At 47.0% G+C, this 25,859-nt stretch overlaps 1 protein-coding gene across 1 annotated transcript in view; it reads left to right on the plus strand.

Moving 5' to 3' along the window:
- The first annotated feature begins 1,980 nt into the window (after positions 1-1,980).
- RELB (RELB proto-oncogene, NF-kB subunit) overlaps positions 1,981-25,859 on the plus strand; it is a 44,991-nt gene continuing 21,112 nt past the window's right edge. The window contains exons 1-5 of the mRNA XM_064293502.1: positions 1,981-2,060; positions 2,178-2,476; positions 3,348-3,395; positions 8,259-8,282; positions 10,392-10,738. Of these exons, the coding sequence (XP_064149572.1) occupies positions 1,981-2,060; positions 2,178-2,476; positions 3,348-3,395; positions 8,259-8,282; positions 10,392-10,738 (798 nt within the window). The remainder of the gene's footprint in view (positions 2,061-2,177; positions 2,477-3,347; positions 3,396-8,258; positions 8,283-10,391; positions 10,739-25,859) is intronic.

Here is a 25,859-nt window from a genome sequence, read left to right on the forward strand (position 1 = left end):
ACCTGTGAGACACGTGTTGTTATTTATTTCCCATCTATACCAGATACCAGATAAGGGTCCTGGTGGCACAGTGGTTAAGTGCTTGGCTGCTAACGGAAAGGTTCGTGGTTTGAACCCATGGAAAAAAGATGTGGCAGCCTGTTTCCATAAAGATTTTTAAAAAAGCCCCAACCCGGTTGCCATCAAGTCGATTCCGACTCATAGTGACCCTATGTGACAGGGTAGAACTGCCCCATAGGGTTTCTAAGGAACAACTGATGGATTCAAACTGCTGACCTTTTGGTTACTAGCTGATGGCTGAACCGCTGTGCCACCAGGGTTCACCATAAAGATTACGGCCTTGGAAACCCTATGAGGCAGTTCTTCTTTGACCTATAAGGTTGCTATAAGTCAGAATTAACTCAACAGCAATGGGTTTGGTTTTTGGTAACATAAAAAAACAGACCCAGAGAAATAATTTGTCCAAGGTCACATGAAGTAATTTGACACAAATATGTAGAACATAAAATGCTGGGCACATTTAAGAGCTATATGCAAGTGTCAGCTATTATTAATAATATTTAATCCTTAGAACCATCCTAGGAAGTATTAGTTTTAGACGCATTTTACAGATGAGGAAACAGGCTCAGAGTTGCAGTTACTTCCCTGAGATCACACAGCTGTTAAGTGGGAGACCAGGGATTTGAACTCAAGCAGTCTGATTCTGGACCCTCAAATACTCTGATTCAGGACTATAGCCTGCAGGCCAAATCCAGCCTGCCACTGGTTTTCGTACGGTTTTTACATTTTCCATGGTTAAAAAAAAAAATCTAAAGGAGGGTATTTCATGACACAGGAAATTTCTATGAAATTCAAATTCCAATATCCATAAATACTGTTTTATTGGCACAGTCACACTGTTAACGGCTGCTTTTGCACTATAGGAGAGTTGAGTAGTTCCAAGTTGCAGAGTTGGGAGTTCTGGCCAGCAAAGCCTGCAGCCTAAAATAGTTAATATCTGGCCCTTTGCAGAAAAAGTTGGCTGATCCCTGCTCTGATAGCAACGGTTCTCAGACTGGAGCCTGTATCTGCATCTTCTGAAGGGCTGGGGGCCACATGAGAAGCGCTGCTGTACACTATTCTGTCTCCCATGAGCAGGTCTCAGGCTTGACTTGGTGAGTGCTGTACCCTGGTGCCCAGTGCAAGCTCCAGCACACAGCAGGTGCTCACTAGGCATATGTTGAATGAACCACTGAGTCTGGATGGGCCATGGGGAAAAGAAGTGGGATACCCAGATTTTACACAAGCAGACACAGGGAGTACGTCATACCCTGGCTGTAGGTTTGAGGGTCCCTGGCATCCAAGTGGGAACCTATAGTCACCCACAGCCATTCTCAGGGCGGGGAGGCTTCCAAACGTGATCTGGCCAAATGGCTGCCCCTCTTTGAGCCTCAGTGTCCTTTCTGCAAGAATCCTAGTGCAGGTGTGAGGCGTGAGGCTCCCCAAGTAAGCCCTTCCCTTGGGGTCCCTGGCTCACCTCTCCTGCCGGTACCTGGGGCTCCACTGTTACCATTCCCAGACTGAGTTACTGAGCCTTGGATGTGAAAGGATTCTGGGCTATCATAGGAAACGTGAAAGGAGTGTGAGGAGGAGCAAAACAGTAAATAAAACATCTATCCATTCACTCAAACATTTATCGGGCATGGTCTGTGTTCCAGGCTCTGTTCTAGGTGTCGAGGATACAGCAAGGAACAGCACAGACAGAAGTCTGGAAGCTGACATTCTAGTCAACTACTTTACAGGTTCCTTAAACATCGTCACCCCCAGTTTACAGTTAAAGAAACTGAGGCGTAGAGAGACCATGGAGGTTTTGTGAAGATCATTGTCATTGGGAGCAGTAGAGTCCTGATAATCTCCCAGTCCTGCAGCTCCCCTTCTAGTCCGAGAAGCAGTACATTCAAGTCCCGCTGGGAGACGGGCCTCAGTTTCTCGACTTGCTCAATGGGTAGGCCGATTGTCCCTAAGCAGGCCTCAGTTGTCTCGGCCAGAGCAATGGGCAGCGGCGCCAGCCGGCCCCTCCCGTGCGGCTGGCCTCCTCTTCCCGGCCGGCCCCGCCCCCGGAATCACGTGACGCGTGGGGGTTTTCCCGTTCCCCTTGGTGTGACGTAACGGCGCGGCACTGGCCAATGGACGCGCAGCCCGGCAGCGCCGGGGAATTCCGCTGCCCCGCCCCCGCCTGCCGCCGCCCGGTTCGGCCCGGCGCCCCCCGCCGCCCTGGGCACCGCGAGTCCAGCCGGGCCCGCGGTCCCAGCCCCTGCGCCGCTCGTACGAGCAGCGATCGTTCGCTGGACTGTGCCGCCTGGCCGTCCGGACTCCCGGCCTGACTGCGTGCGTGCTCCAGTCCGGCCGGCCTCTGGGTCCTCAGTCCCCGCCAGCTGGGCCATGCCGAGCCGCCGCACCGCCAGACTGCCCGCTGAGCCGGAGCTGGGACCTTTGGGTAAGCGGGGCTAGGCTTCAGGAGAGGAGTTGTGGGGGGGAACTGGCGGTTCGGGGGCTCTGGGGGTCCCAGAGTAGGGTCTGGGGGTTGTTACGGGAGTCTAGGGGTTCCGCTGGGAGAGTGTGAGGGTTCCGGGGACACTGTGTTAGAGGGAAGGAAGGAGGCAGGGGATGGCGAAGGGGTCCGGCCCAAGGTACGAGAGAGACGTCCCACTGTAGAGTGAGAAGGGGGCGGGGCCTGACCCGGAGGGCGAGAAGGGGGCGGGGCGGCCCGGGCGGGGCTTGACGCAGAGAAGGAGGGGCGGGAGCGGACCTTGTGTGGGTGGGGGCGGGGCCAGGCTCGGAAAGGGAAGGTAAGAGAAAAAGAGGGGCCTGGTTCGAGAGGGGGCGGGGCCCGGCCATGAGGGCCATAAGGGGCGGGGCCTGGCGCGGAGAAGGCGGAGCGGGAGCTACTCTTGAGGAATAGGACAAGGAGCCTGATTCAAGAGGGGGCGGGGCCCGATTCAGGCGGGGAGAGGCGGAGAGCCTGTGCTGAAAGGAGGGGGCGGGGCCTGGCTCTGAGGAGGCGGGGAGGGGGTGTGGCCGGGTGGGACTCCACCCTGAAAAAGTGAAGGGGCAGGGTCTGACCCTGAGAGGAGAAAGGGTGGGGTCTTTCCTCACTGAGGGTGAGTTTAAGGGAGAGGAGTGGGGCCTGAGTGTGAAGCAAGGTGGAGTCAGGGGAGGAAGCAATGTCCGATCCTGCTGGCGACCGGGGGAGGAGCCTGATCCAAAGGGGCTGGGCCAGGAGAGGGACGGGGTGGGGCCTGGGAGATCCGGTGGTCCCCTCGCTGCCCTCCGTCACCTGCTGGGACATGCCTTCCTCCCTTCTGCAGGGCCTACTGACCTTTCCTCGCTCTCGCTGGCAGTTTCCAGGACCACGGGTGAGCAGCCCTCCACAGCCCCTGCCCGCCTGCGCGCAGGGAGAGGGTGGGGCCCGGTGGAGGCGGTTGGGCACTCCATTGTCTGGGAGGGTCACCGAAGTCCACTTCAGCCCTCTCTGTCAGGCTGTCTCTCCCTGCCCTTTGAAATGGGCTCCCCCGGTGCCCCGATCCCCAGCTTAGGAGCTGGAGAGGTAAACTAACCACCCATTGACGTCTATGAGGAACCCTGTTTGGAGAGTCGCCACAGTGGTACAGCGGTAACGATTGCCATCTTGGGTCCTGGAGCTGGGATTAAATGCTGGTGCCATCACCGCCTCACTGTAAAAACATCTGCAAGTCACTTCCCCTTTCCGGGCCTCAGTTTTCCTCATCTGTAAGATGGGTATAATATCAGTGCCTCCCTTCTAGAGGCTTTGAGAGATTACAATGAGTTGATAGAGGTAAACTTTCAAAGCAGTGTCTGGCACACAGTCAAGGCTCAGTAGCTGTTAATTGTCAAAAACAGTATAGTAATTGTTCTGACTCATAGCGACCCTATGTACAACAGAACAAAACCCTGCCTGGTCCTGCACCATCCTCACAATCGTTATTATCCTTGAGCCCATCGTTGCAGCCACTGTGTAAATCCAGCTTGTTGAGGGTCTTCCTCTTTTTTGCTGACCGTCTACTTTACCAAGCATGATGTCCTTCTCCAGGGACTGATCCCTCCTGATAACATGTCCAAAGTATGTGAAACAAAGTCTTGCCGTTCTTGCTTCTAAGGAGCATTCTGGCTGTACTTCTTCCAAGACAGATTTGTTCGTTCTTTTGGCAGTCCATGGTATATTCAGTATTCTTCAGCAACACCATACTTCAAAGGCATCAGTTCTTCTTCAGCCTTCTTTATTCATTGCCCAGCTTTCGCATGCGTATGAGGGGATTGAAAACACCATGGCTTGGGTCAGGTGCATCTTAGGCTTCATTAATAGCAATTATTATTGCTGTTGTTATTGTTAGTCTATAACAGTGGTTCCTAACCCTTCCTGTGCATCAGAATCACCAGGGGGTCTTGTTAAAACAGATTGCTCAGTCTCACCCCCCAGAGTTTCTGATTTCAGTGGATCTGGGTTGAGGCCTGAGAATTTGCGTTCCTAGCAAGTCTGGGTCTCTGGGTGGCACAAATGGTGAAGTACTCAATCACTAACCAAAAGGTTGGCGGTTCGAACCCACCCAGAGGTGCCTCAGAAGAAAGGCCTGGTGATATGCTTTTGAAAGGTCACAGCCTTGAAAATGCTATGGTGCACAGTTCTACTCTGCAGCACGTGGGGTCGCCATGAGTCAGAATCAACTCGATGGCAACTGGTACTGGTAGCGAGTTCCCAAGAGGTCCTGGGAACCACAGGTCCGTCAGCCTGCACAATCCAAAATCCGGTCCTGTCCAAGGAAATGTTGACTCTTGACCAAGTTATGGCATCCCCTTACTTACAGATTTGCTGGAATGGGGGTGGGGGACAGAGATCGAGTCCCATCACTGTCAATACTCAGTGACCTCAGTGTGCTGGGCCTGGGCCTCTCTCTCGAGGTGGAATCTTGGGGTGGCCACCAGAATTGCTGTCTCGGCTGTGGAGGAGGTGCTTCTGGTTCTCCAACAGGTCTGTGAGTTTTGGGAGGAGGTGAGAAAGTGGGGATGGCATCGGGAGACAGGTGTTGTCCAAGCTCTGGTTCTCGGTAGGAACAAAGCTGGAACTTTGATGACTTGAGACCTAGATCTTTGGTTTCAAGTGAGAGTAATTTATGACATCATCCTTTCAATAAGGATGTTCTGGGCCTGACCCTTTGCTGAGCGGTGCTGGAGACACAGCTGTGCCTGAGACAGCCCCGGCCCTGCCCTCCTGGGAGTTCCAGCCTAGATGGGGAAACACACAGGCAAACAATTAATTAAAAGTGGGATTATAAAATATGATAAAAGTAATGAAGAAATCACGGAGTTAATTATATAGAATAATAGAGAGAACTACCGAGAGTGGGAGGGATTGAAATCCAGGCAGGCTTCCTGGAAGAGAGGAGAGTGAAATCTGGTTGTAGAAGGAAAGTTTCATTTTGATGGGCCAGGCACATGCTAGGACCTGGGGATATGGTGGAAGTGGGACAGACACATTCCCCACTCTGTGATGCTCCCAGTCTACGGGGGGGAGCAAGATTCAAACTACCATAATGCAAGGTAATGTTAAATCCTAATCAGTGTTAGGATATTTGAGCAGGGACTGAAGGAGGGGGCCATGCAAAGAACTAGAGGAAGAGCATTCAGGTGGAGACCAGCCTGTGCAAAGGCCCTGAGGCAGGAAAAACAGCCAGTTCTCTGCTGTCTTTTACACTTGCTCCTGGTCCATCCTGGCTGCACCTGAATGGTGGCACGTCTGTGGGTGGTTGAGGGCCTGTTATTTGAGCTGAGCCCTAAATAAGGAGGAGTTCCCAATATTTCCTGACCAAAAGGGAACTTTAGATAATAATAATATTAGTGAGGCTTTGGAGAGCCTAGAATGGCCAGACCCTGTGCTAAGCAATTTACCTGAATGATCCCAAATCCTCACATTAACCCCTGAGGTAGGAGCTATTATCATCTTCATTTTATAGAGAAGGAGGCTCAGAGAGGCTAAGTGACTTACCCAAGGCCACACAGCCAGTGATCAAACCATTGTCTGTGTGGCTCCACGTCCCACACTGAAGCCATGCCTTCCAACCTCCCCACTTTACAGAGAAACCGAGGCCAAGAGAGAGGAAGAGATTTACACCAGGTCACACAGAGATGTCTCCCAACACCTTGTCTAGTAGTAGCCAGCATTTATATAGAGCCCTGGTGGCACAGTGGTTAAGAGCTCAGCCACTAACCAAAAGGTTGGCAGTTCCAATCCACCAGCCGCTCCTTGGAAACCCTACAGGGCAGTTCTACTCTGTCCTGTAAGGTCACAATAAGCCCAAATCGACTCGATGGCAAAGGATTTTGGTTTACATGGCAGTTTAAGGAGTCCTGCTGGTGCAGTGGTTAAGACATCAACTGCTAATTGAAAGGTCAGGGGTTTGAACCCATCAGCGGCTCTGTGGGAGAAAGATGTGGCAGTCTGCTCCTGTAAAGATTACAGCTTTGGAAACCCTGTGGAGCAGTTCTACTCTGTCTTATAGGGTCGCTATGAGTCAGAATTGACTTGACAGGATTTAGTAGTTTAAGGAGCCCTGGAAGCTTAGTGGTTAAAGCACTCGGCTGCTAAGCAAAAGGTTGGTTGGTTTGAACCTACCAGCAGTTCCTCAGGAGAAAAGACCTGGCATTCTGCTCCTGTAAAGATTACAGCCTTGGAAACTTTATGGGGAAGTTCTCCTCTGTCCTATAGGGTCACTATGTGTTAGAATCTACAGACAACAACAGCATGTGGCAGTTCTAAGTGTTTCCCATGTGTTTCCTCATTTAATCTTCACACCAGCCCACGGGGGCAGTTGGTATGATTGTGGCCATTTTATAGATGAAGAAATCAAGGCACAAAGAGGTTAAGTAATGGGCTTAAGGCCACACAGCTAGCAAGTAGCCGAGGCAGGATTTGAACTGAGACAGTCCAAAGCTCCAGCCACTGCCACCTATGACTCAGTCTCCCCCTGCAGTTTGGGAGCTCCTTCACGGGCCACACGACGTCCCCAGGTCATCCAGCGCAGGCACCTGGGGAGGCTTTCCAAATTGAAATAACTTGAGTTTGGCCTTCCAGTGACTGAAAGCATGTCCCTTTCTCTGTCCCAGCCTCAGTCTCCCTATTTGACTAGTGAAGAGTGTCTTCCCCACCCAGCTGACTTCACAGATCACATGAGATAAGAGGTGCAGGGAAACTGCTTTCCAAGGGGCAAAGGTCTGGTTGCCGGGAGCCACTCCCCAAAAGAGGAGGAGGAAGGCAGGTCTGTGGTGGTAAACCCCCACCAGCCATCAGCCAGCGTGGGCAGCCCTGGGTGCGGTAGCTGGCCCCCACCCGCTCTCACTTGCTGTGTGGGCTTCCCCGATCCTGTCAGGAATGAAGGGAGGTTGGTTGTGATTTCTCCATGGCCCCTTCCAGGGCTGAGCTTTCCCAAGGAGGTGATAAAGGGGCTTCTCTGTGGACCCGGGAGTCCTGGGTGGTGCAGATGGTTAACGCGCTCGGTACCAACCGAAAGATTGGAAGTTCGAGTCCACTCAGAAATGCCTTGGAAGAAAGGCCTGGTGATCTACTTCTGAAAAATCAGTCTTTAAAAACCCTATGGAGTGCAGTTCTACCCTGACACACATGGTCACTGCAAGTCAGCCGAATTTACTCAACGGCAATTATTTTTTTGTTTGTTCGTTTTTTCCTGTGGACCCAGCGTTACTATTACTCCTCCCTCAGGAAGCAGGAGGGAATTCCGTATTATGGGTGGACACTTCTGGGGGACTGGACAAGAATGCAGAGCAGACAGCTACCTGAAGGCAGAGGATTTGCTGCCTTGGATCTTCAGACACCAGCCAATGACCTCCCAGGGGTCTAGGATAGACTTTGGGGAGGAAGCACCCACATGTTTTGTTTAGAATCTTGTGGGTCCATTTTTTCCTGGTGAAGAGGCCCTTTGCTTTTCCTTGGATGACCTATATATTTTTTGGCTGCATTTGACTTAGTTTGAGGGTACCCTGACACAGGGACCCCAACGTTGGGAGCTGGAGGGAGGGTAACCCAAGAGTGGAAATGGGGGCTGGGGTTTGGCACCCTAGGGAGTCAGAGCCCAGTGTTTCCCAGGATGGGGGAGGCTACAGGAGAAGATGGGGTGGGGGGTCTGTCTTAGAAGATGGAAAGTCTTTCCACTTTCTGAAACTCATCTCTCTCTCTCTTCCTTCCACAGATGAATTGGGTGAGTATCAAAAGGGTAGGTTTGGGGGGAGGCTGAGGGGGTGCCTAGAGGGGGTCTCAGGCTTCCTTGTTAGGAAAGGTCACCACGTGACTTTCAGGACTGTTGGGATTTTAACAAAGTACTTGGCACTTAGAAAACCCTCAGCGTATGATAGCTGCCCTCAGTGTTACTATTTCTATTATCATTGTTGTTCCCTCGTTCAATGAATTTTGCTGAGCACCTTCCAGGTGCCAGGCACTATTCTAGGCCCTGGGAGTTTGACCTCGAGTAAAACGAAGCCCCTGCCCTCTTGGAGAGGCCACTCTAGTCAGGGAAGCAGTAGGAAGACAAACAAATGGACTAGATAATGTTGCATGGCGCTAAGGGCTGTGAAGGAAATAAACAGAAAGGGGAGAGATGGCCCCGGGGGAGACACCTTAGATAGAGTGAATCAGGGTAGGCCTTTCAGAGGAGGTGACATTTGAGCTGAGCTCTGAAGGATGAGAAGGTGCCAGCAAGGGTTGAACGGGGCAAAGAGCAGAACAGGCAGATGGAGGAGCAACGACAAGGCCCCGAAGAGGGCTAGGCTTGGTGGGTCCAAGGAACAAAACAGAGTTGGAGTGGGCTGAGAGAGGGGTGGCGGGAAGCAGTGAGGCCCAGGAGGTCAGCAGGACCAATCTATGAAGGATCTGTGGCCAGGATGAGAGGTGTGTGTTTGTTTTATTTCTGAGATGAATGGACAGTTTGGGGAAAGTTTGAAGGGGGAGAGTGTTGACTTTGACTCCAAGGAAGATGGAAACATGGGAGGCTTCTGAGCTGAGGAAGGACAGCCTCTGGCATTGGTTCTAACAGGATCCCTCTGGCTGCGTGTGGGGAGCAATCTGGAAGGAGCCAGGGCGGGAATGGGGAGCAGTGAGCATCAAGGAGGCAGCTCTAGTGGTCCAGGCCAGGGGGTGGACCAAGGTGGAGGCAGTGCAGATGGGGAGAAGTGGTCAAAATGTAAATACATTTTCAAGGTAGGGTCAGAAGAACTGCGTGGATTGGACATCGTGGGTAGAGGATGGCGGTCTGCTCTCTGAGATGGGCATGGGTAGGGCAGAGCAGGTATTACTGTTATTAAAAGGGGGAACACAACATGATTGGTGTCATTGGTTTTATTGATTGGCACACATGAAAAATATTGAATTGGCAAATGTGTTTTCTTTAGTTTTACAACAATAAAAAAGAGGGGGGAGATGAAGGCAGGGGAACCTGTAAGTTGGCCCTTACCTTCATCCAGGTGAGAGGTGACCAAGTGGGGGAGCTATTACAGAGAGGAGTGGACACGGGGCGTTCAGGAGAAGGAGGAACCTAGCAACTGTGGGCTGCTGGGACTGTTAGCAAGAAAGAGGGCAGGGGCTTTGTTGTGTTCAGAGTCGCGGTTCCTGCTCTGAGCACACAGTTGGCCCTCAAGAATATGTCTTAGAAAAAAAAAAATTACATCTTGAAGAAATAATGGATGCCAAAACATGGATGAACCTTGAAAACATCATGCTGAGCAAAATAAGTCAGTCGCAAAAAGATAAACACTATGTGGTCTCACTTACATGAAATAAGCAAATATGTAGAAACCAAAGATTGTTAATGGTTACTAGGAGTGGAAGAAGGGGGGAAGGGCGAGTTGTTTGGGTTTATGTTGGTGATGGAATATTTTGGAAAAGGCTAGCGAGATATGGTGGCATAATGTGAAAAATGTAATCCATGTCATTAAATTGTAAATGTGGACGTTGTTGTGTTGGCCAGTGTTTTGGTGTATATATTTTCACCACAGGAGTCCCTGGGTGGCGCAAATGGTTAAGTGCTCGACTACTAGCTGAAAGTTTGGCAGTTCAAATCCACCCAGAGGTGCCTCAGAAGACAGGCCTGGCAATCTGCTTCCGAAAGGTCACAGCCGTGAAAACCCTATGGAGCAGTTCTCTGTACACACGGGGTTACCATGAGTCGGAATTGACTCCATGGCACCCAACAATATTTTCGCCACAATAAAAAAGAAAAATGAATGGGATGGCAAAGACCTGGGAGATCTTGGGAGGTAATCCAGCCTTGTCTGATAACCAGCGTCACCACTGTTTTGTTTTTTTTTTTTGCGTTTTGCTTCTCCCGCAGAGATTATCGACGAGTACATCAAGGAGAACGGCTTTGGCCTGGAGGGGGCGCCAGCGGGCCTGGGAGAGGGGCTGCCGCGCCTGGTGTCGCGCGGGGCGGCCTCCCTGAGCACGGTGACCCTGGGCCCCGTGGCGCCCCGGCCCCCGGCCACGCCGGCGCCCTGGGCCTGCCCCCTGGGCCGGCTCGTGCCCCCTGCCCCGGGCCCAGGCCCGCGGCCGCACCTGGTCATCACGGAGCAGCCCAAGCAGCGAGGCATGCGCTTCCGGTACGAGTGCGAGGGCCGTTCGGCCGGCAGCATCCTGGGCGAGAGCAGCACGGAGGCCAGCAAGACGCTGCCCGCCATAGAGGTGGGGCGCGGGGACTAGAGGTGGGCTGGGGGGCACGGGGTTACCCACACCTGAGATTTTTCTGCGAGCATTTGTCATACAGTCCTTGGTTGGCTCAAACTGTTTGCACTAGTCTACTAACCTAAAGATTGGAGGCTTAAACTCAGCCAGCAGTGCTGCAGAAGAAAGGCCTGGCAATCTGCTTGTCTAAAGATTGCTGTTATTAGGTGGCATCCAGTGGGTTCAGACTCATAGTGACCCTACTTACCACAGAGCGAAACACTGGGTGGTCCTGCGCCATCCTCACAATCGTTCTTATGCTTGAACCCATTGTTGCAGCCACTGTGTGAGTTCACTTCGCTGAAGGTCTTCCTCTTTTTTGCTGACCCTGTACTTGACCAAGCATGAGGTCCTTCTCCAAGGACTGATCCCTCCTGATAACATGTCCAAAATACATGAGATGTATTCTCACCATCTTTGCTTCTAAGGAGCATTCTGGTTGTACTTCTTCCAAGACAGATTTGTTCGTTCTTCTGGCAGTCCATGGTATGTTCAAAATTCTTCGCCAACACCACAATTCAAAGGCGTCAACTCTTCTTCGGTCTTCCTTATTCATTTTCCAGCTTTCACATGCATATGATGCGATTGAAAATACCATGGGTTGGATCAGGTGCACCTTAGACTTCAAGGTGACATCTGTGTTTTTCTTTCTTTCTTTCTTTTTTTTTTTTTTTTTTTAACACTTTAAAGAGGTCTTTTGCAACAGATTTGCCCAATGCAATCCGTCATTTGATTTCTTGACTGCTGCTTCCATGGGTGTTGATTGTGGATCCAAGTAAAATAAAATCCTTGACAACTTCAGTCTTATCTCTGTTTATCATGATGTCGCTTATTGGTCTAGTTCTGAGGTTTTTTGTCTTCTTTATGTTGAGGTGTAATCCATAGTGAAGACTGTGGTCTTTGATCTTCTTCAGTGAGTGCTTCAAGTCCTCTTCACTTTCAGCAAGCAAGGTTGTGTTATCTGCATAACTCAGGTTGTTAATGAGTCTTCCTCCAATCCTGATGCCGTGTTCTTCTTCATATAGTCCAGCTTCTCGGATTATTTCTCAGCATACAGATTAAGTATGGTGAAAGGTTACAACCCTGACACACATCTTTCCTGACTTTAAACCATGCAGTATTCCCTCATTTTGTTTGAACGACTACCTCTTGATCTATATACAAGTTCCTCATGAGCACATTTAAGTGTTCTGGAATTCCCATCCTTCTCAATGTTATCCATAGTTTGTTATGATCCACACAGTCGAATGCCTTTGCATAGTCAGTCAGTAAAGCACAGGTAAACATCCTTCTGGTGTTCCCTGCTTTCAGCCAGGATCCATTTGACATCAGCAGTGATATCCCTGGTTCCACGTCCTCTTCTCAATCCAGCTTGAATATCTGGCAGTTCCCAGCTGCTTTTGAACGATCTTCAGCAAAATTTTACTTGTGTGTGATATTAATGATATTATCTGATAATTTCTGCATTCGGTTGGATCATACTTTCTTGGGAATAGGCATAAATGATGGATCTCTTCCAGTCGGATGACCAGGTAGCTCTCCCTCTTCCAAATTTCTTGGCATAGACGAGTGAGCACTTCCAGCACTGCGTCTGTTTGTTGAAACATCTCAGTCGGTATTCTGGCAGTTCCTGGAGGCTTGTTTTTCACCGGTGCCTTCAGTGCAGCTTGGACCTCTTCCTTCAGTACCATCGGTTCCTGCTCATTTGCTACTTCCTCAAATGGTTGAAGTCGACCACTTCTTTTTGGTATAGTGACTTTCTGTATTCCTTCCATCTTCTTTTGATGCTTCCTGTGTCACTCAGTATTTTGCCCATAGAATCCTTCACTATTGCAACTCGAGGCTTGAATTTTTTCTTCAGCTCTTTCAGCGTGAAAAATGCTGAGTGTGTTTTTACCTTTTGGTTTTCTATCTCCAAGTCTTTATATATGTCATTGTAATATTTTGTCTTCTTGAGCTGGCCTTCGAAATCTTTTTTTCAGCTCTTGTACTTCCTTAGTTCTTCCATTTGCTTCAGCCGCTCAACGTTCAAGAGCAAGTTTCAGAGTCTCTTCTGACACCCATTTTGGTCTTTTCTTTCTTTCCTGTCTTTTTAATGACTTCTTGCTGTCTTCATGTATGATGTCCTTCCACAACTTGTCTGGCCTTCGGTCATTAGTGTTCAACGTGTCAAATCTATTCTTGAGATAGTCTCTAAATTCAGATGGGATATACTCAAGGTCATACTTTGACTCTCCTGGACTTGTTCTATGTTTCTTCAGCTTCAACTTGAACTTGCATAGGAGTAGTTGATGGTCTGTTCCACAGTCAGCTCCTGGCCTTGTTCTGACAGATGATATTGAGCTTTTCCATTGTCTCTTTCCAAAGATGTAGTTGATTTGATTCCTGTGTATTCCATATGGTAAGGTCCATGTGTATAGTTGCCATTTACATTGTTGAAAAAAGGTATTTGCAATGAAGTCACTGGTCTTGCAGAATTCCGTCATGTGACCTCTGGTGTCATTTCTATCACCGTGGCCGTACTTTCCAACTACTGATGCTTCTTTGTTTCCAACTTCCACATTCCAGTCACTAATAATTACCAATGTATCCTGATTGCATGTTCGATCAATTTCATCTTTGGCCTTAGTGGTTGGTGCATAAATTTGAATAATAGTCATATTAACTGGTCTTCCTCGTAGGCGTATGGATATTATCCTGTCACTGACAGCGTTGTACTTCAGGATAGATCTTGAAATATTCTTTTTGGTGATGAATGCAACGGCATTCCTCTTCGAGTTTTCATTCCCACCATAGTAGACTATCTGATTGTCTGATTCAAAATGGCCAATAGCAGTCCATTTCAGCTCACTAATGCCTAGGATATCGATGTTTATGCGTTCCATTTCATTTTTGACGATTTCCAATTTTCCTAGATTCATACTTTGTACATTCCAGGTTCCGATTATTAATGCATGTTTGTAGCTGTTTCTTCTCATTTTGAGTCATGCCACATCAACAAATGAAGGTCCTGAAAGTTTACTCTATCCATGTCGTTAAGGTTGACTCTACTTTGAGGAGGCAGCTCTTCCCCTTTTGTATTTTGAGTGCCTTCCAACCTGGAGGGCTCATCTTCCAGCACTGTATCAGACAGTGTTCCGCCACTATTCATAAGACTTTCACTGGCTAATTCTTTTCAGAATTAGACTGCCAGGTCCTTCTTCCTAGCCTGTCTTAGTCTGGAAGGTCAGCTGAAACCTGTCTGCCATGGGTGACCCTGCTGGTATTTGAATACTTGTGGTGTAGCTTCCCGCATCACAGCAACATGGAAGCCCGGACGCGTGGGGGTGCCTAAAGATTACAGCCAAGAAAACCCTATGGGGAACGTATTATACCGCCACAGTAGTTAAAACAGCCTCGTACTTGTACAACAACAGATACATAGACCAATGGAACAGAATTGAGAATCCAGTCATAAATCCATCCACATATGAGCAGTTGATACTTGACAAAGGCACAAAGTCAGCTAAATGGGGAAAAGACAGTCTTTTTAACAAATCATGCTGGCATAACTGGATATCCACCTGGAAAAAAATGAAACAAGACCCATACCTCACACCATGCACAAAAACGAACTCAAAATGGATCAAAGACCTAAATATAAAATCTAAAACAACAAAGATCATGGAAGGAAAAATAGGGACAAAGCTAGGAGCCCTAATACATGGCATAAACAGTATGCAAAACATAACTAACAATGCAGAAGAAAAACTAGATAACTGGGAGCTCCTAAAAATCAAACACTTATGCCCATCCAAAGACTTCACCAAAAGAGTAAAAAGATTACCTACAGACTGGGAAAAAGTTTTTAGCTATGACATTTTCGATTAGCTTCTGATCTCTAAAATCTACATGATACTGTAAAAACTCAACTACAAAAAGACAAATAGCCCAGTTAAAAAATGGGCAAAGTATATGAACAGGCACTTCACTAAAGAAGACATTCAGGTAGCTGACAGGTACATAAGGAAATGCGCACGATCATTAGCTATTAGAGAAATGCAGATCAAAACTACAGTGAGATTTCACCTCACTCCAACAAGGCTGGCATTAATCCAAGAAACACAAAGTAATAAATGTTGGAGAGGCTGTGGAGAAACTGGAACGCATATGCACTGCTCATGGGAATGTACAATGATTTGGTGCTTCCTTGAAAAGCTAGAAATAGAACTACCACGTGATCCAGCAATCCCACTCCTTGGAATATATCCTAGAGAAATAAGAGCCGTTACGCGAACAGATATATGCACACCCATGTTCATGCAACACTGTTTACAATAGCAAAAAGATGGAAGCAACCAAGGTGCCCATGAATGGATGAATGGATAAATAAATTGTGGTATATTCACACAATGGAATACTACGCATCGATAAAGAACAGTGATGAATCCGTGAAACATTTCATAACACGGAGGAATCTGGAAGGCATTATGCTGAGTGAAATTAGTCAGCTGCAAAAGGACAAATATTGTATAAGATTACTATTATAAGAACTTCAGAAATACTTTAGAGAAGAGAATATTCTTGATGGTTATGAGAGGGGAGAAGGAGGAAGGGAGGGAGAGGGGTTTTCACTAATTAGATAGTAGATAAGAACTATTTTAGGTGAAGGGAAAGACAACACACAATACAGGAGAGGTCAGCACAACTGGACTAAACCAAAAGCAGAGAAGTTTCCTGAATAAACTGAAGGCTTTGAAGGCCAGAGTAGCAGGGGCGGGGGTCTGGGGACCATGGTTTCAGGGGACATCTAGGTCAACTGGCATAATAAAATCTATTAAGAAAACATTCTGCATCCCACTTTGGAGAGTGGCGTCTGAGGTCTTGAACGCTAGCAAGCGGCCATCTAAGATGCAACGATTGGTCTCAACCCACGTGGAGCAAAGGAGAATGAAGAACACCAAGGACACAAGGTAATTATGAGCCCAAGAGAAAGAAAGGGCCACATAAACCAGAGACTCCATCAGCCTGAGACCAGAAGAACTAGATGGTTCCCGGCTACAACCAATGACTGCCCTGACAGAGAACAAAACAAAGAACCCCTGAGGGAGCAGGAGAGCAGTGGGTTGCAGACCCCAAATTCTCATAAGACCAGACTTAATGGTCTGACTGAGACTGGAAGGACCCCAGAGGTCATGGCCCCCAGACCTTCAGTTAGCCCAAAAGAGGAGCCATTCCTAAAGCTAACTCTTCAGACAGGGATTGGACTGGACTATGGGAAAGACAATGATAGTGGTGAAGAATGAGCTTCTTGGATAAAGTAGACACATGAGACTATGTTGGCATCTCTTTCTGAAGGGAAGATGAGAGGGTAGAGAGGGTCAGAAGCTGGCCAAATGGACAGGAAAAGAAAGAGTGGAGGGAGGGAGTGTGCTGTCTCATTAGGGGGAGAGCAATTAGGAGTATATAGCAAGGTGTTTATAAATTCTTGTATGAGAGTCCGACTTGATTTGTAAACTTTCACTTAAAGCACAATAAAAATTAAAGAAAAAGAAAACCTGATGGAGCAGCTGTGCTCTGTAACACATGGGGTTGCCCTGAGTTGGAACCAACTCAATGGCAACATGTTTTTTTAAAAAAAATTGTTCATATACACATGTTGTTGCTGTTAGTTGCCGTCCAGTCAGTTCCAACTCAGAGTCATGACGACCCATTGTGTGCAGAGTAGAACTGCTCCATAGGGCTTTCAAGGCTGTGTCCTTTCTTTCTCTTTTGTTTCTATTTTATTGTGCTTTAGATAAAAGTTTACAGAGCAAATTAGTTTCTCATTCAAAAATTTATACACACACTGTTTTATGACATTGGTTGCAATCTCGTAATATGTCCACTTTCACCCTTTCCACCCTGGGTTCCCCGTTTCCTTTCTGTTCATCCAGTTTTCCTGTCCCTTCCTGCCTCGTCGTCTTTGCTTTTGAGCAGGTGTTCTCCATTTGGTCTCGTCTACTTGATTAATCTAAGCAGCATATTCCTTATGTGTGTTATTGTTTGTTTTATAGGCCTGTCTAGTCTTTGGCTGAAAGGTGGACTTCGGGAGTGGCTTCAGTTCTGCGTTAGCAGAGTTTCCGGTGGCCATAGCCTCGGAGTTCCTCTAGTTCTGTCAGACCCTAAGTCTGGTCTTTTTTGTGAATTTGAATTTTGTTCTACGGTTTTCTCCCACTCTGTCCGGGACACTTTATTGTGATCCCTGTCAGAGTGGTCAGTGGTGGTCGCTGGGCACCATCTAGTTCCTCTGGGCTCAGGCTGGTGGAGGCTGTGGTTCACGTGGTCCGCTAGTCCTTTGAAGGCTGTGTCCTTTCAGAAGCAGATCTGCAGGCCTGTCTCCGGAGGTGCCTCTGGGAGGGTTCAAACCGCTGACCTTTTGGCTAGTAGTCAAGTGCTTAACCATTTATTCATACGTGTATAGTTATTGCTGGTGGTATTGCCGGACTCAGTAATTCTGTTATCTGGCTCGAGGTTGAAAAAAGGTTCAAAAGGGTCTTCAGAGAAAGGCCTCCTTCCTGGCATTTGGGCAGTGTTTATCAAAATTCTTATTTCTCATAATGGTGTATAGCCTCCTGGTTTACCTTGAACTTTACTTGACAACCAGAGTACCCAGGTTGGAATCCCAGCTCTGCCATTTACTGGCTGTGCAACCTTGGGCAGGTTACTCAGTCCCTCAGTGCCTCAGTTTCCTCCTTTACAAACTAAGGATCTATTAATTTCCTTCACGTATGTCTCACATAAATTTCTGTCAGTGCAAGTGTAGGTCAAAGACAATTTCACAGATAGTCCCAAATTGCCCTCCTTGGGGGTTGTGCTGGCTAGTATTTCTCTCTGCTGTGTCTGAGAGGTCTCTTTCTTCACACCTCCCCAACACAGATCCTTCACAAGCTTCTGGACCTTTGCCCAAATCATTGTTTTTTGTTTAAATTTTATTTTGTTGTTGTTGAGAATATACACAGCAACCAAAAAAAACCAAACCCGTTGCCATCAAGTTGATTCGGACTGATAGCAACCCTATAGGACAGAGCAGAACTGCCCCATATGGTTTCCAAGGAGCGCCTGGTGGATTTGAACCGCTGCCCTTTTGTTTAGCAGCTGTAGCTCTTAACCGCTATGCCACCAGGGTTTCCATACACAGCAAAGGATACACCAGTTCAACAGTTTCTACGTGTACAATTCGATGACTTTGATTACATTCTCTGAGTTGTGTAACCATTCTCACCCTCCTTTTCTGAGTTGTTCCTCTCATTAACATAAACTTGCTGCCCTCTAAGGTTCCTATCTAATCTTTCAAATCACTGTTGTCAATTCGTTCACCTATAGATAGATCTTAGGAGCCCTGGTGGCGCAGTGGTTAAATACTCGGCTGCTTATCAAACCCACCAGCCGCTCTGCGGGAGAAAGATAGTTCAGTCTACTCCCGTAAATCTTACATCCTTGGAAACCCCATGGGGCAGTTCTACTGTGTCCTATAGGGTGTCTATGTGTCTGATTCGACTCGAGGGCAGTGGGATTGGTTTTTGGTTTAGATAGATCTCAAAAGAGCGCAACACTCAAGGCAGACGCTCTTTACTAGTTAAGCTGACTATTGTTTGGTTTTACAAAGACTTCAGAGGATATTTTTGGTTTAAAGTACCCAACTAGTTCTTGAACCTGAATTTTGTACCAATCATTCCCTCAGCCGCGGTGCTGGCCACAGCTTTCTCCCGGGGCTCCAGCTTCCAGTCTTCTCCAAATTCCCTAACACTACACCTCCGCAACTCCTTTGCTCAGAAGCCTTCCTAGGCTCCCCAGTGCCCTGGGGAGGATGCCCAAGCTCCCCCCAGGGCCTCCAAGACCTCTGGTTGTCTGGGTCCCACTGCCCCTCCTATCTAGCACCTCCTCTCTCACCGCCTTCTAACCGCTGTTGCTGTGTACCATCAAGTCGATTCCTACTCATAGTGACCCCATGTCACAGAGTAGAACTGCCCCATAGGGTTTTCTTTGCTGTCATTTTTTTTTTTTTTAACTTACTGTGTTTTCGGTAAAAGTTTAGGCTCCCATTTAACAATTACTGTATGAATTGTTCAGAGACATTGGCTCCATTTAACAGTTACTATACAAATTGTTCAGAAACATTGGTTACATATTTCACAATGTGTCAACATTCTCCTAATTCCCTCCTGGATGTTTCTCTTCCAGTAATCTGGTTTCCCCATCCTCTTACCCTTTCATTTTTGCTTTAGAGTAATTGTTGACCATTTGGTCTCATATAGATGGTTTTTTAAAGGTGTGAACTACTCATGGGTAATATTCTTTGTTTTACGAGCCAGCCTGTTATTTAGCTAGAAGGTGCCCTCAGGGGGTAGTTTCGGCTGAAGGTTTATGGAGTATCTCAGGGCAGTAGTCTCAGGGAGTCCTCTAGTCTCAACCGGTCCAGAAAGTCAGGGCTTTTCAAGGATTTGAGTTCTGTCCCATATTCTTCTCCCCTTCTATCAGGATCCATCTATTGGTTGGTTGTTATTGTATTTGGCTCCAGCTATTTTTTTAATATAGGGGTTGGAGCCCTGGCAGCATAATGGTTAAGAGCTCGGCTCCTAACCAAAAGGTCAGCAGTTCAAATCCACCAGCTGCTCTTTGGAGACCGTATAGGGTAGCTCTAGTCTGTCCTATAGGGTCACTCTGAGTCAGATTTGACTCAACAGCAGTGTTTTTTTTTAATGTGGCCGTAGGTCTCTGGGTGGCACAAGTGATTTGAACCCACCCAGAGGTGCCTCAGAAGACAGGCCTGGCAACCTGCTTTCAAAAGATCACACCCTTTAAGACCCTATGGAGCAGTTCTACTCTGTACCACATGGGGTCTCCAGGAGTCTTGGAGTGTGGCCAAGAGCGGCATGCAGTCATTGGGACGTTTTAGTTAAAAACATGGTTTACTTTGATATGCTTGTGCCAAATGACTGGTTTTTCTCAAGAATTGTGCAGTTGTGGTGAGGATTGGGGGGAGGCAATTTTTTTTTTTTGTACTTTAGGTGAAAGTTTACAGCTCAAGTTAATTTCTCATACAAAAATTTATATACATATTGTTACGTGGCCCTATGTGACAGCACGCTCCTCTTTTCCACCCCGGGTTTCCTGTGTCCATTCAACAGCTCCTGTCCCTTCCTGCCTTCTCATCCTGCCTCCGGACAGGAGATGCCCATTTGGTCTTGTGTATCTACTGGAACTAAGAAGCACACTCTTCACCAGTATTTTTTTATGTTTTATAGTCCAGTCTAATTTTGTCTGAAGAGTGGGCTGTGGGAATGGTTTTAGTTCTGGGTTAACAGAGCATTTGGGGGCCATGGCTTCGGGGGTTCCTCCAGTCTGGGTCAGACCATTAAGTCGGGTCTTTCGACACGAATTTGAGTTCTGCTCCACAGTTTTCTCCGGCTCTGTCAGGGACTCTCTGTTGTGTTCCCTGTCAGGGCGGTCATTGGTGGTAGCCGGGCATCATCTAGTTCTCTTTTGAAAAGTTTTCAACCTACTTAAAGTTTCCAAGAAGAGTACAACTTTTGCTACATTGACTTTATGTCTTTCAGTCTGTCTGTCTCTCTTTCTCTGTATATGTAGAGATCTATAGAGAGAAATTTGAAAGTAAGTTGGAGACATGGTGACACTTTACCCAAAATATTTCGGTGTGTATCTTTTGAGATCAAGGACACTTTACAACAATGTTGTTGTTAGTTGCTGTTGAATGGATTCTGACTCATGGCAACACCATGTGTGTCAAAGTAGAACTGCTCCATAAGGTTGTTTTTTTAAACTGTGTTTTTGATGAAGGTTTACACAGCAGTTTAGGTTTCCATTCAACAATCTCCACAAGTTGTTCAGTAACGTTGGTGACATTCTTCACAATGCCTAAACATTCACGTTATTTCCATTCTGGTTGGTCTGTTTCCATGCATCTAGTTTCCCTGACCCCTTACATTCTCATCTTTGTTTTAAAGTAATTGTTGACCATTTGGTCTCATATAGGTGATTTTTTAAAGGAGTACAGTACTTATTCATATTCATCTTTTTTTGAACATTTTATTGTTGCTTAGGTGAAAGTTTACAGAGCAAATTAGTTTCCCATCTAACAATTTATACACTTTTTTTTACTTGGCGGCATTGGTTTATTTTTTGAGCCAATTTGTTATTTAGCTACAAGGTGACCTCAGGGGTTAGTTTTGGTGCAAGGTGTTCTGTAGGGTTTTCAAGGCTGTGACCTTTTGGAAGCTGATTGCCAGGCCCTTCCTCCCAGGTGCCCCTGGGTAAATTAGTAGCAGGGCACATAACCGTTTGTGCCACCCAGAGACTCCTTATCAGAGAGATTTAAAAGTAAGTTGGGAATATGATGACACCTCACCCAAAATATTTTGGCATGTGTCTTTTGAGAACAAGGACGTTTTTCTACAGTGTAAGACCTGCATCATCACAACACCATTATCATGCTGAAGAGATGTAATGTTCATACAAGGATATTATCTAATATTAAGTCTATATTCTAATGGCCCCGGTTGTCCCCAGAATGTCCTTTATTTGTTGTTGTTGTTGTTAGGTGCTGCCGAGTCGCTTCCGACTCATAGCTACCCTATGTACGACAGAACGAAACGCTGCCCGGTCTGGCGCCATCCTCACAATTGTTGCTATGTTTGAGCCCATTGTTGCAGCCCCTGTGTCAGTCCATCTCGTCGAGGGTCTTCCTTTTTTCGCTGACCCTCTACTTCTGGTGTCCTGTCTTCTGAAGTACGTCTGGGTGGGTTCGACCAACAACTTTTTGGCTGGTGGTTGAGCACTTGACCGTTTGCAACACCCAAGAGCTCCTGTTGGTTCTTAGAACTTTTAATTTCTAAAATTTGCAGCAGTTTTTCTGGCTCCGTGTTGGTTTCAGTTTCGTTGAGTCAGGACGATAAATGTCCAACAATAGGGATGACCTGTCTTGATATCTGGATTCAGGATTTTTATCTTCATCCTTCAGGCGAAGAAACTGAAGCTCAGAGAGGGTATGTTACTTGCTCAGGGACACACAGTGAGTTTCCTCTAGCAATACAGGTAGTCCCCAGCTTATGATGGGGTTCTCTTCTGACAAATTCCATTGTAAGTTGATTCTGACTTAAGTCAAATACCTCTTTTTTTGTTTTTTAGTTTTCGTTATTATTGCCTTTTATTATCCATATCATTATATATCTGGCAAAGCTTTGAACAATAAATCATAAAATTAAACAGCTGTGAGTGAACATCTGAGAATGATAACATCAGCAAATTACACTTTGCAATGTATTGCTAACAATTTTGCCCATTGCCGTCGAGTCGATTCCGACTCCCAGCGACCCTGTAGGACAGAGTAGAACTGTCCCATGGAGTTTCCAAGGAGCGCCTGGTAGATTTAAACTGCCAATCTTTTAGTTAGTAGCTGTAGCTCTTAACCACTGTGTCACCAGGGTTTCCATTACTAACAATGAGATTTTTTTTAAAAAAAAAAAAAGAACGATCGTAAGTGTGGTTCATCGTAACTTGAATACGTCATAAGTCAGAGACTACCTGTAATCACCTTTACTGAGTGCTCTTGTGTGCCAGGTGCTTTGTATGCTTAATTATATCCATTTTACAGATGAGGGCAGTAAGACCAGAGAGGTTTATCACACACGGCCAATGGCAGAGCCTGGGTTTGGCGCCAGGTCTGGTTTACTCCAAGGTTACACATTTTATCCAGCACTCCATGTGGCATCTCAAAGATGGAATGCTTTCGGCCGTGGAGTTTTCATAAATCCTGAGACTGGTGATGCTGAGCTTTTCGGAATCTCCTCATATCAGAGCTGGGAACTGGTTAAATGAATGGCTTTAGCCCTATTTGACTCAATGAAATGTACAGATAATATTACCTACTTCCACTCATGTCGGAAACCCTGGTGGCGTAGTGGGTAAAAGCTATGGCTGCTAACCAAAAAGGTCTGCAGTTCGAATCCACCAGGTGCTCCTTGGAAACCCCATTGGGCAGCTTTACTCTAGTCCTATAGGGTCGCTGTGAGTTGGAATCGACTCAATGGCAATGGGTTTGGTTCTTTTTTTTTTGACCACTCATGTTGTTGATGTTGTTAGGTGCCGTGGAGTTTTTTTTCCGACTCATAGCAATCCCGTGTGACAGAGCAGAACTATCCCACAGGGTTTTCTTGGCTGTAATCTTTATGGAAGCAGGTTGCCAGGCCTTTTTGCAGGTGCTGGGTGGGTTTGAATCAGCAATCGTTCCGTCAGCAGCTGAGCGTTTAACCACTGTGCCACCAGAGCGTCTTTCTTCTCTCATAAACCAAAAAAAAAAAAAAAAAAACCCAACCTGTTGCTGTGAGTCATACCGACTCACTGCAACCCTATAGGATAGAGTAGAACTGCCCCCTAGTGTTCCCAAGGACCGGCTGGTGAATTCAAACTGCCAACCTTTTGGTTAGTAGCTGAGCTTTTAACCACTGCGCCACCAGGGCTCCTTTCATAGTCACCCCCAAAATCAATAATGCCATAACTGTAAAATAAAGGAGAAATAAAAGGAAATTACTACATTATGTAAGCATATTTCCATCACCCGTCTGTCAAGTTGTCGTACTGTGGTGGCTTTCGTGTTGCTATGTTGCCAGAAACTATGTTGCTGGAAACTCTGCCACTAGATCACCCATAGTGGACAGATTTCAGCAGAGCTCCTAGACTAAGACAGACTAGGAAGAAAGGCCTGGCAATCCACTTCCAGAAATCAGCCAATGAAAACTTTATGGATTACAACAGAACGTTGTCCAATTGAGTGCTGAGCGATGAACCTCCTAGGCTGGAAGGCACTACACAGTAACCCCAATGGACTCAAACATACCTCCAATCGTGAAGATGACTCAGGAGAGTGCAGTGTTTCCTTCTGTTATAAGTAAAGTTGCCACAAGTCGGAGTCGATTTGATGGCAATGACCAATAACAACCACATAAGCACATCTATTTGTACGTTAATGCTTTGTCACAGTCCCGCGGCAAACATAACGAAGGAGGCAGGTGCTTGCGACTGTAGCAGACTCCTTGTTAATGTGGCAGCTACAAACGCAGCCTGACCCAATGATGCGAACTTGGCGACTTAAATGCCGCATGCGGGGTTGCCATTGGTAACTGGATTTTCCAAAGCGTCAAGCAACTCTTGTTCTAAACAAAGTCCAGTTTTCCCTCAAGTAACATGATGGCTTCAGTCAGTCGTTGCATATTCAACGTGTATTAAAATTGTGGGAAAAAGACACCATATATGTAAAACGGAGCTAGCTAAGTTCTGGGCTCTGCTCGTTTTAAACAGTTTGGTCACTGACGTGGATGTCCGCTAGGACATTCAGAAGCCTGGGAGGACACAGGACGGTTGTGTGGCACTGGCTCTGGTGTTGCAGGCTGTCTAGTATCTCTGGCCCTGTCTACTACCTGCTATGGGTCCCCATCACAGTGTCAACCAAAAAATAAACCAGTTGCCATGAAATCGACTTAGACTCGTGGTGACCCCACGTGTGTCAGAGTAGAACTGGGCTCCATGGGGTTTTCAGTGGCTGATTTTTCAGAAGTAGATTGCCAGGCCTTTCTTCTGAGGTGCCTCAGGGTAGACTTGAGCTTCCAGCCTTTCCATTAGCAGCTGAGTACTCTGTTTGCAGCACCAGGGGACCCTGTGTTAACCAACGTTGTTGTTAGTTGCCATTGAGTCAGTTCTGACTCACGGTGACCCCATGTGTTATAAAGCAGAACTGCTCCACAGGGTTTTCTTGACTGTAGTCTTAATGGAGGGTGTTCTGGTGGTGCCACAGTTAAGTGCTTGGCTGCTAACTGAAAGGTTGACAGTTTGAACCCACCCAGTGGCTCTGTGGGAGAAAGACCTAGCAGTCTGCTTCCGTAAAGATTGCAGCCAAGAGAATCCTATGGGGTTGTTCTGCTCTGTCACATGGGACTGTTATGAGTTGGAATCGACTCGATGGCACCCAGCAAAAACAATCTTACAAGAAGCAGATCTCCAGGCCTTTTCTTCCACGGTGCCACTGGGCGAACTTGAACCTGCAGGCTTTCTGTTAGGGGCCCTGGTGGCGCAGTGGTTAAGAGCTACGGTGTGCTACAGCTGCTAACCAAAAAATATGAAGTTCAAACCCAGCAGCTACCCTGTCCTATAGGGTCGGTTTGAGTCAGAATTGACTCGAGGGCAACGGGTTTATTACAAATGGCCCCTAGAGGGCAGCACTCCTCTACTTTGATTCACTGGTTAATTGTTGGATTTTTATAGGAGTGGCCTTGCCGAAGGTCAGAGCTAGCTGTAGAAGGCCTCAGATGCGGACAGGGCCTTGGGATGACCCAGGGAAGCCAAATAGCCCAGTGGGTCTGTCTCTGCCACTTCATCTGCCGCTACCCGTGGTTGCTGAGCAGGAATTCCAGCCCGGGTGGCCATGACTTCCACTTTCTAAATTTTTTTATTTTTAAGGAGCCCTAGTGGCTCAGTGTTTAAGTGCTCAGCTGCTAACCAAAGCTTGGCGGTTTGAATCTATCAGCCGCTCTGTGGGAGAAAGGCGTGGCAGTATGCTCCGGTAAAGATGACAGCCTTGGAAACCCTATAGTGCAGTTCTGCTCTGTCCTGTAGGGTCTCTATGAGTCGGGACCCATCCTGTGGGAATGGGTTTGGTTGGTTTTGGGTTTTTTTTTTTTTTTTTAAGAGTGTCTGGAAATCTGAAAAAACGTGATATCTTACAGTTTTTAAATGTGGGCTCCAAAGTTTTCCCAGCTTTTTATTTTGAAAAATTTTAAGTGTACAAAGAAGTTAAAGGAGTAGTACAACGAACAGCTGTATGCCCTTCATCTAGATTCGCCAGTTGACATTGTACCACGTTTGGCTTATCTCTCTCGCACTACACACACACACACACACACACACACACACACACAGAGTTTTCATTTTAAATTGATGAGAAGGCGCTGATGTTAGTTAAAATTTAAACTTGGGCAGAACCACTTAAAAATGAGTCGTAGATATAAGGTTAACCAAACCAAACCCACTGCTGTCAAGTCCATTCTGACTC

This window comes from Loxodonta africana, chromosome 11, assembly GCF_030014295.1.
Source record: "Loxodonta africana isolate mLoxAfr1 chromosome 11, mLoxAfr1.hap2, whole genome shotgun sequence".
Lineage (NCBI taxonomy): Eukaryota > Metazoa > Chordata > Mammalia > Proboscidea > Elephantidae > Loxodonta > Loxodonta africana.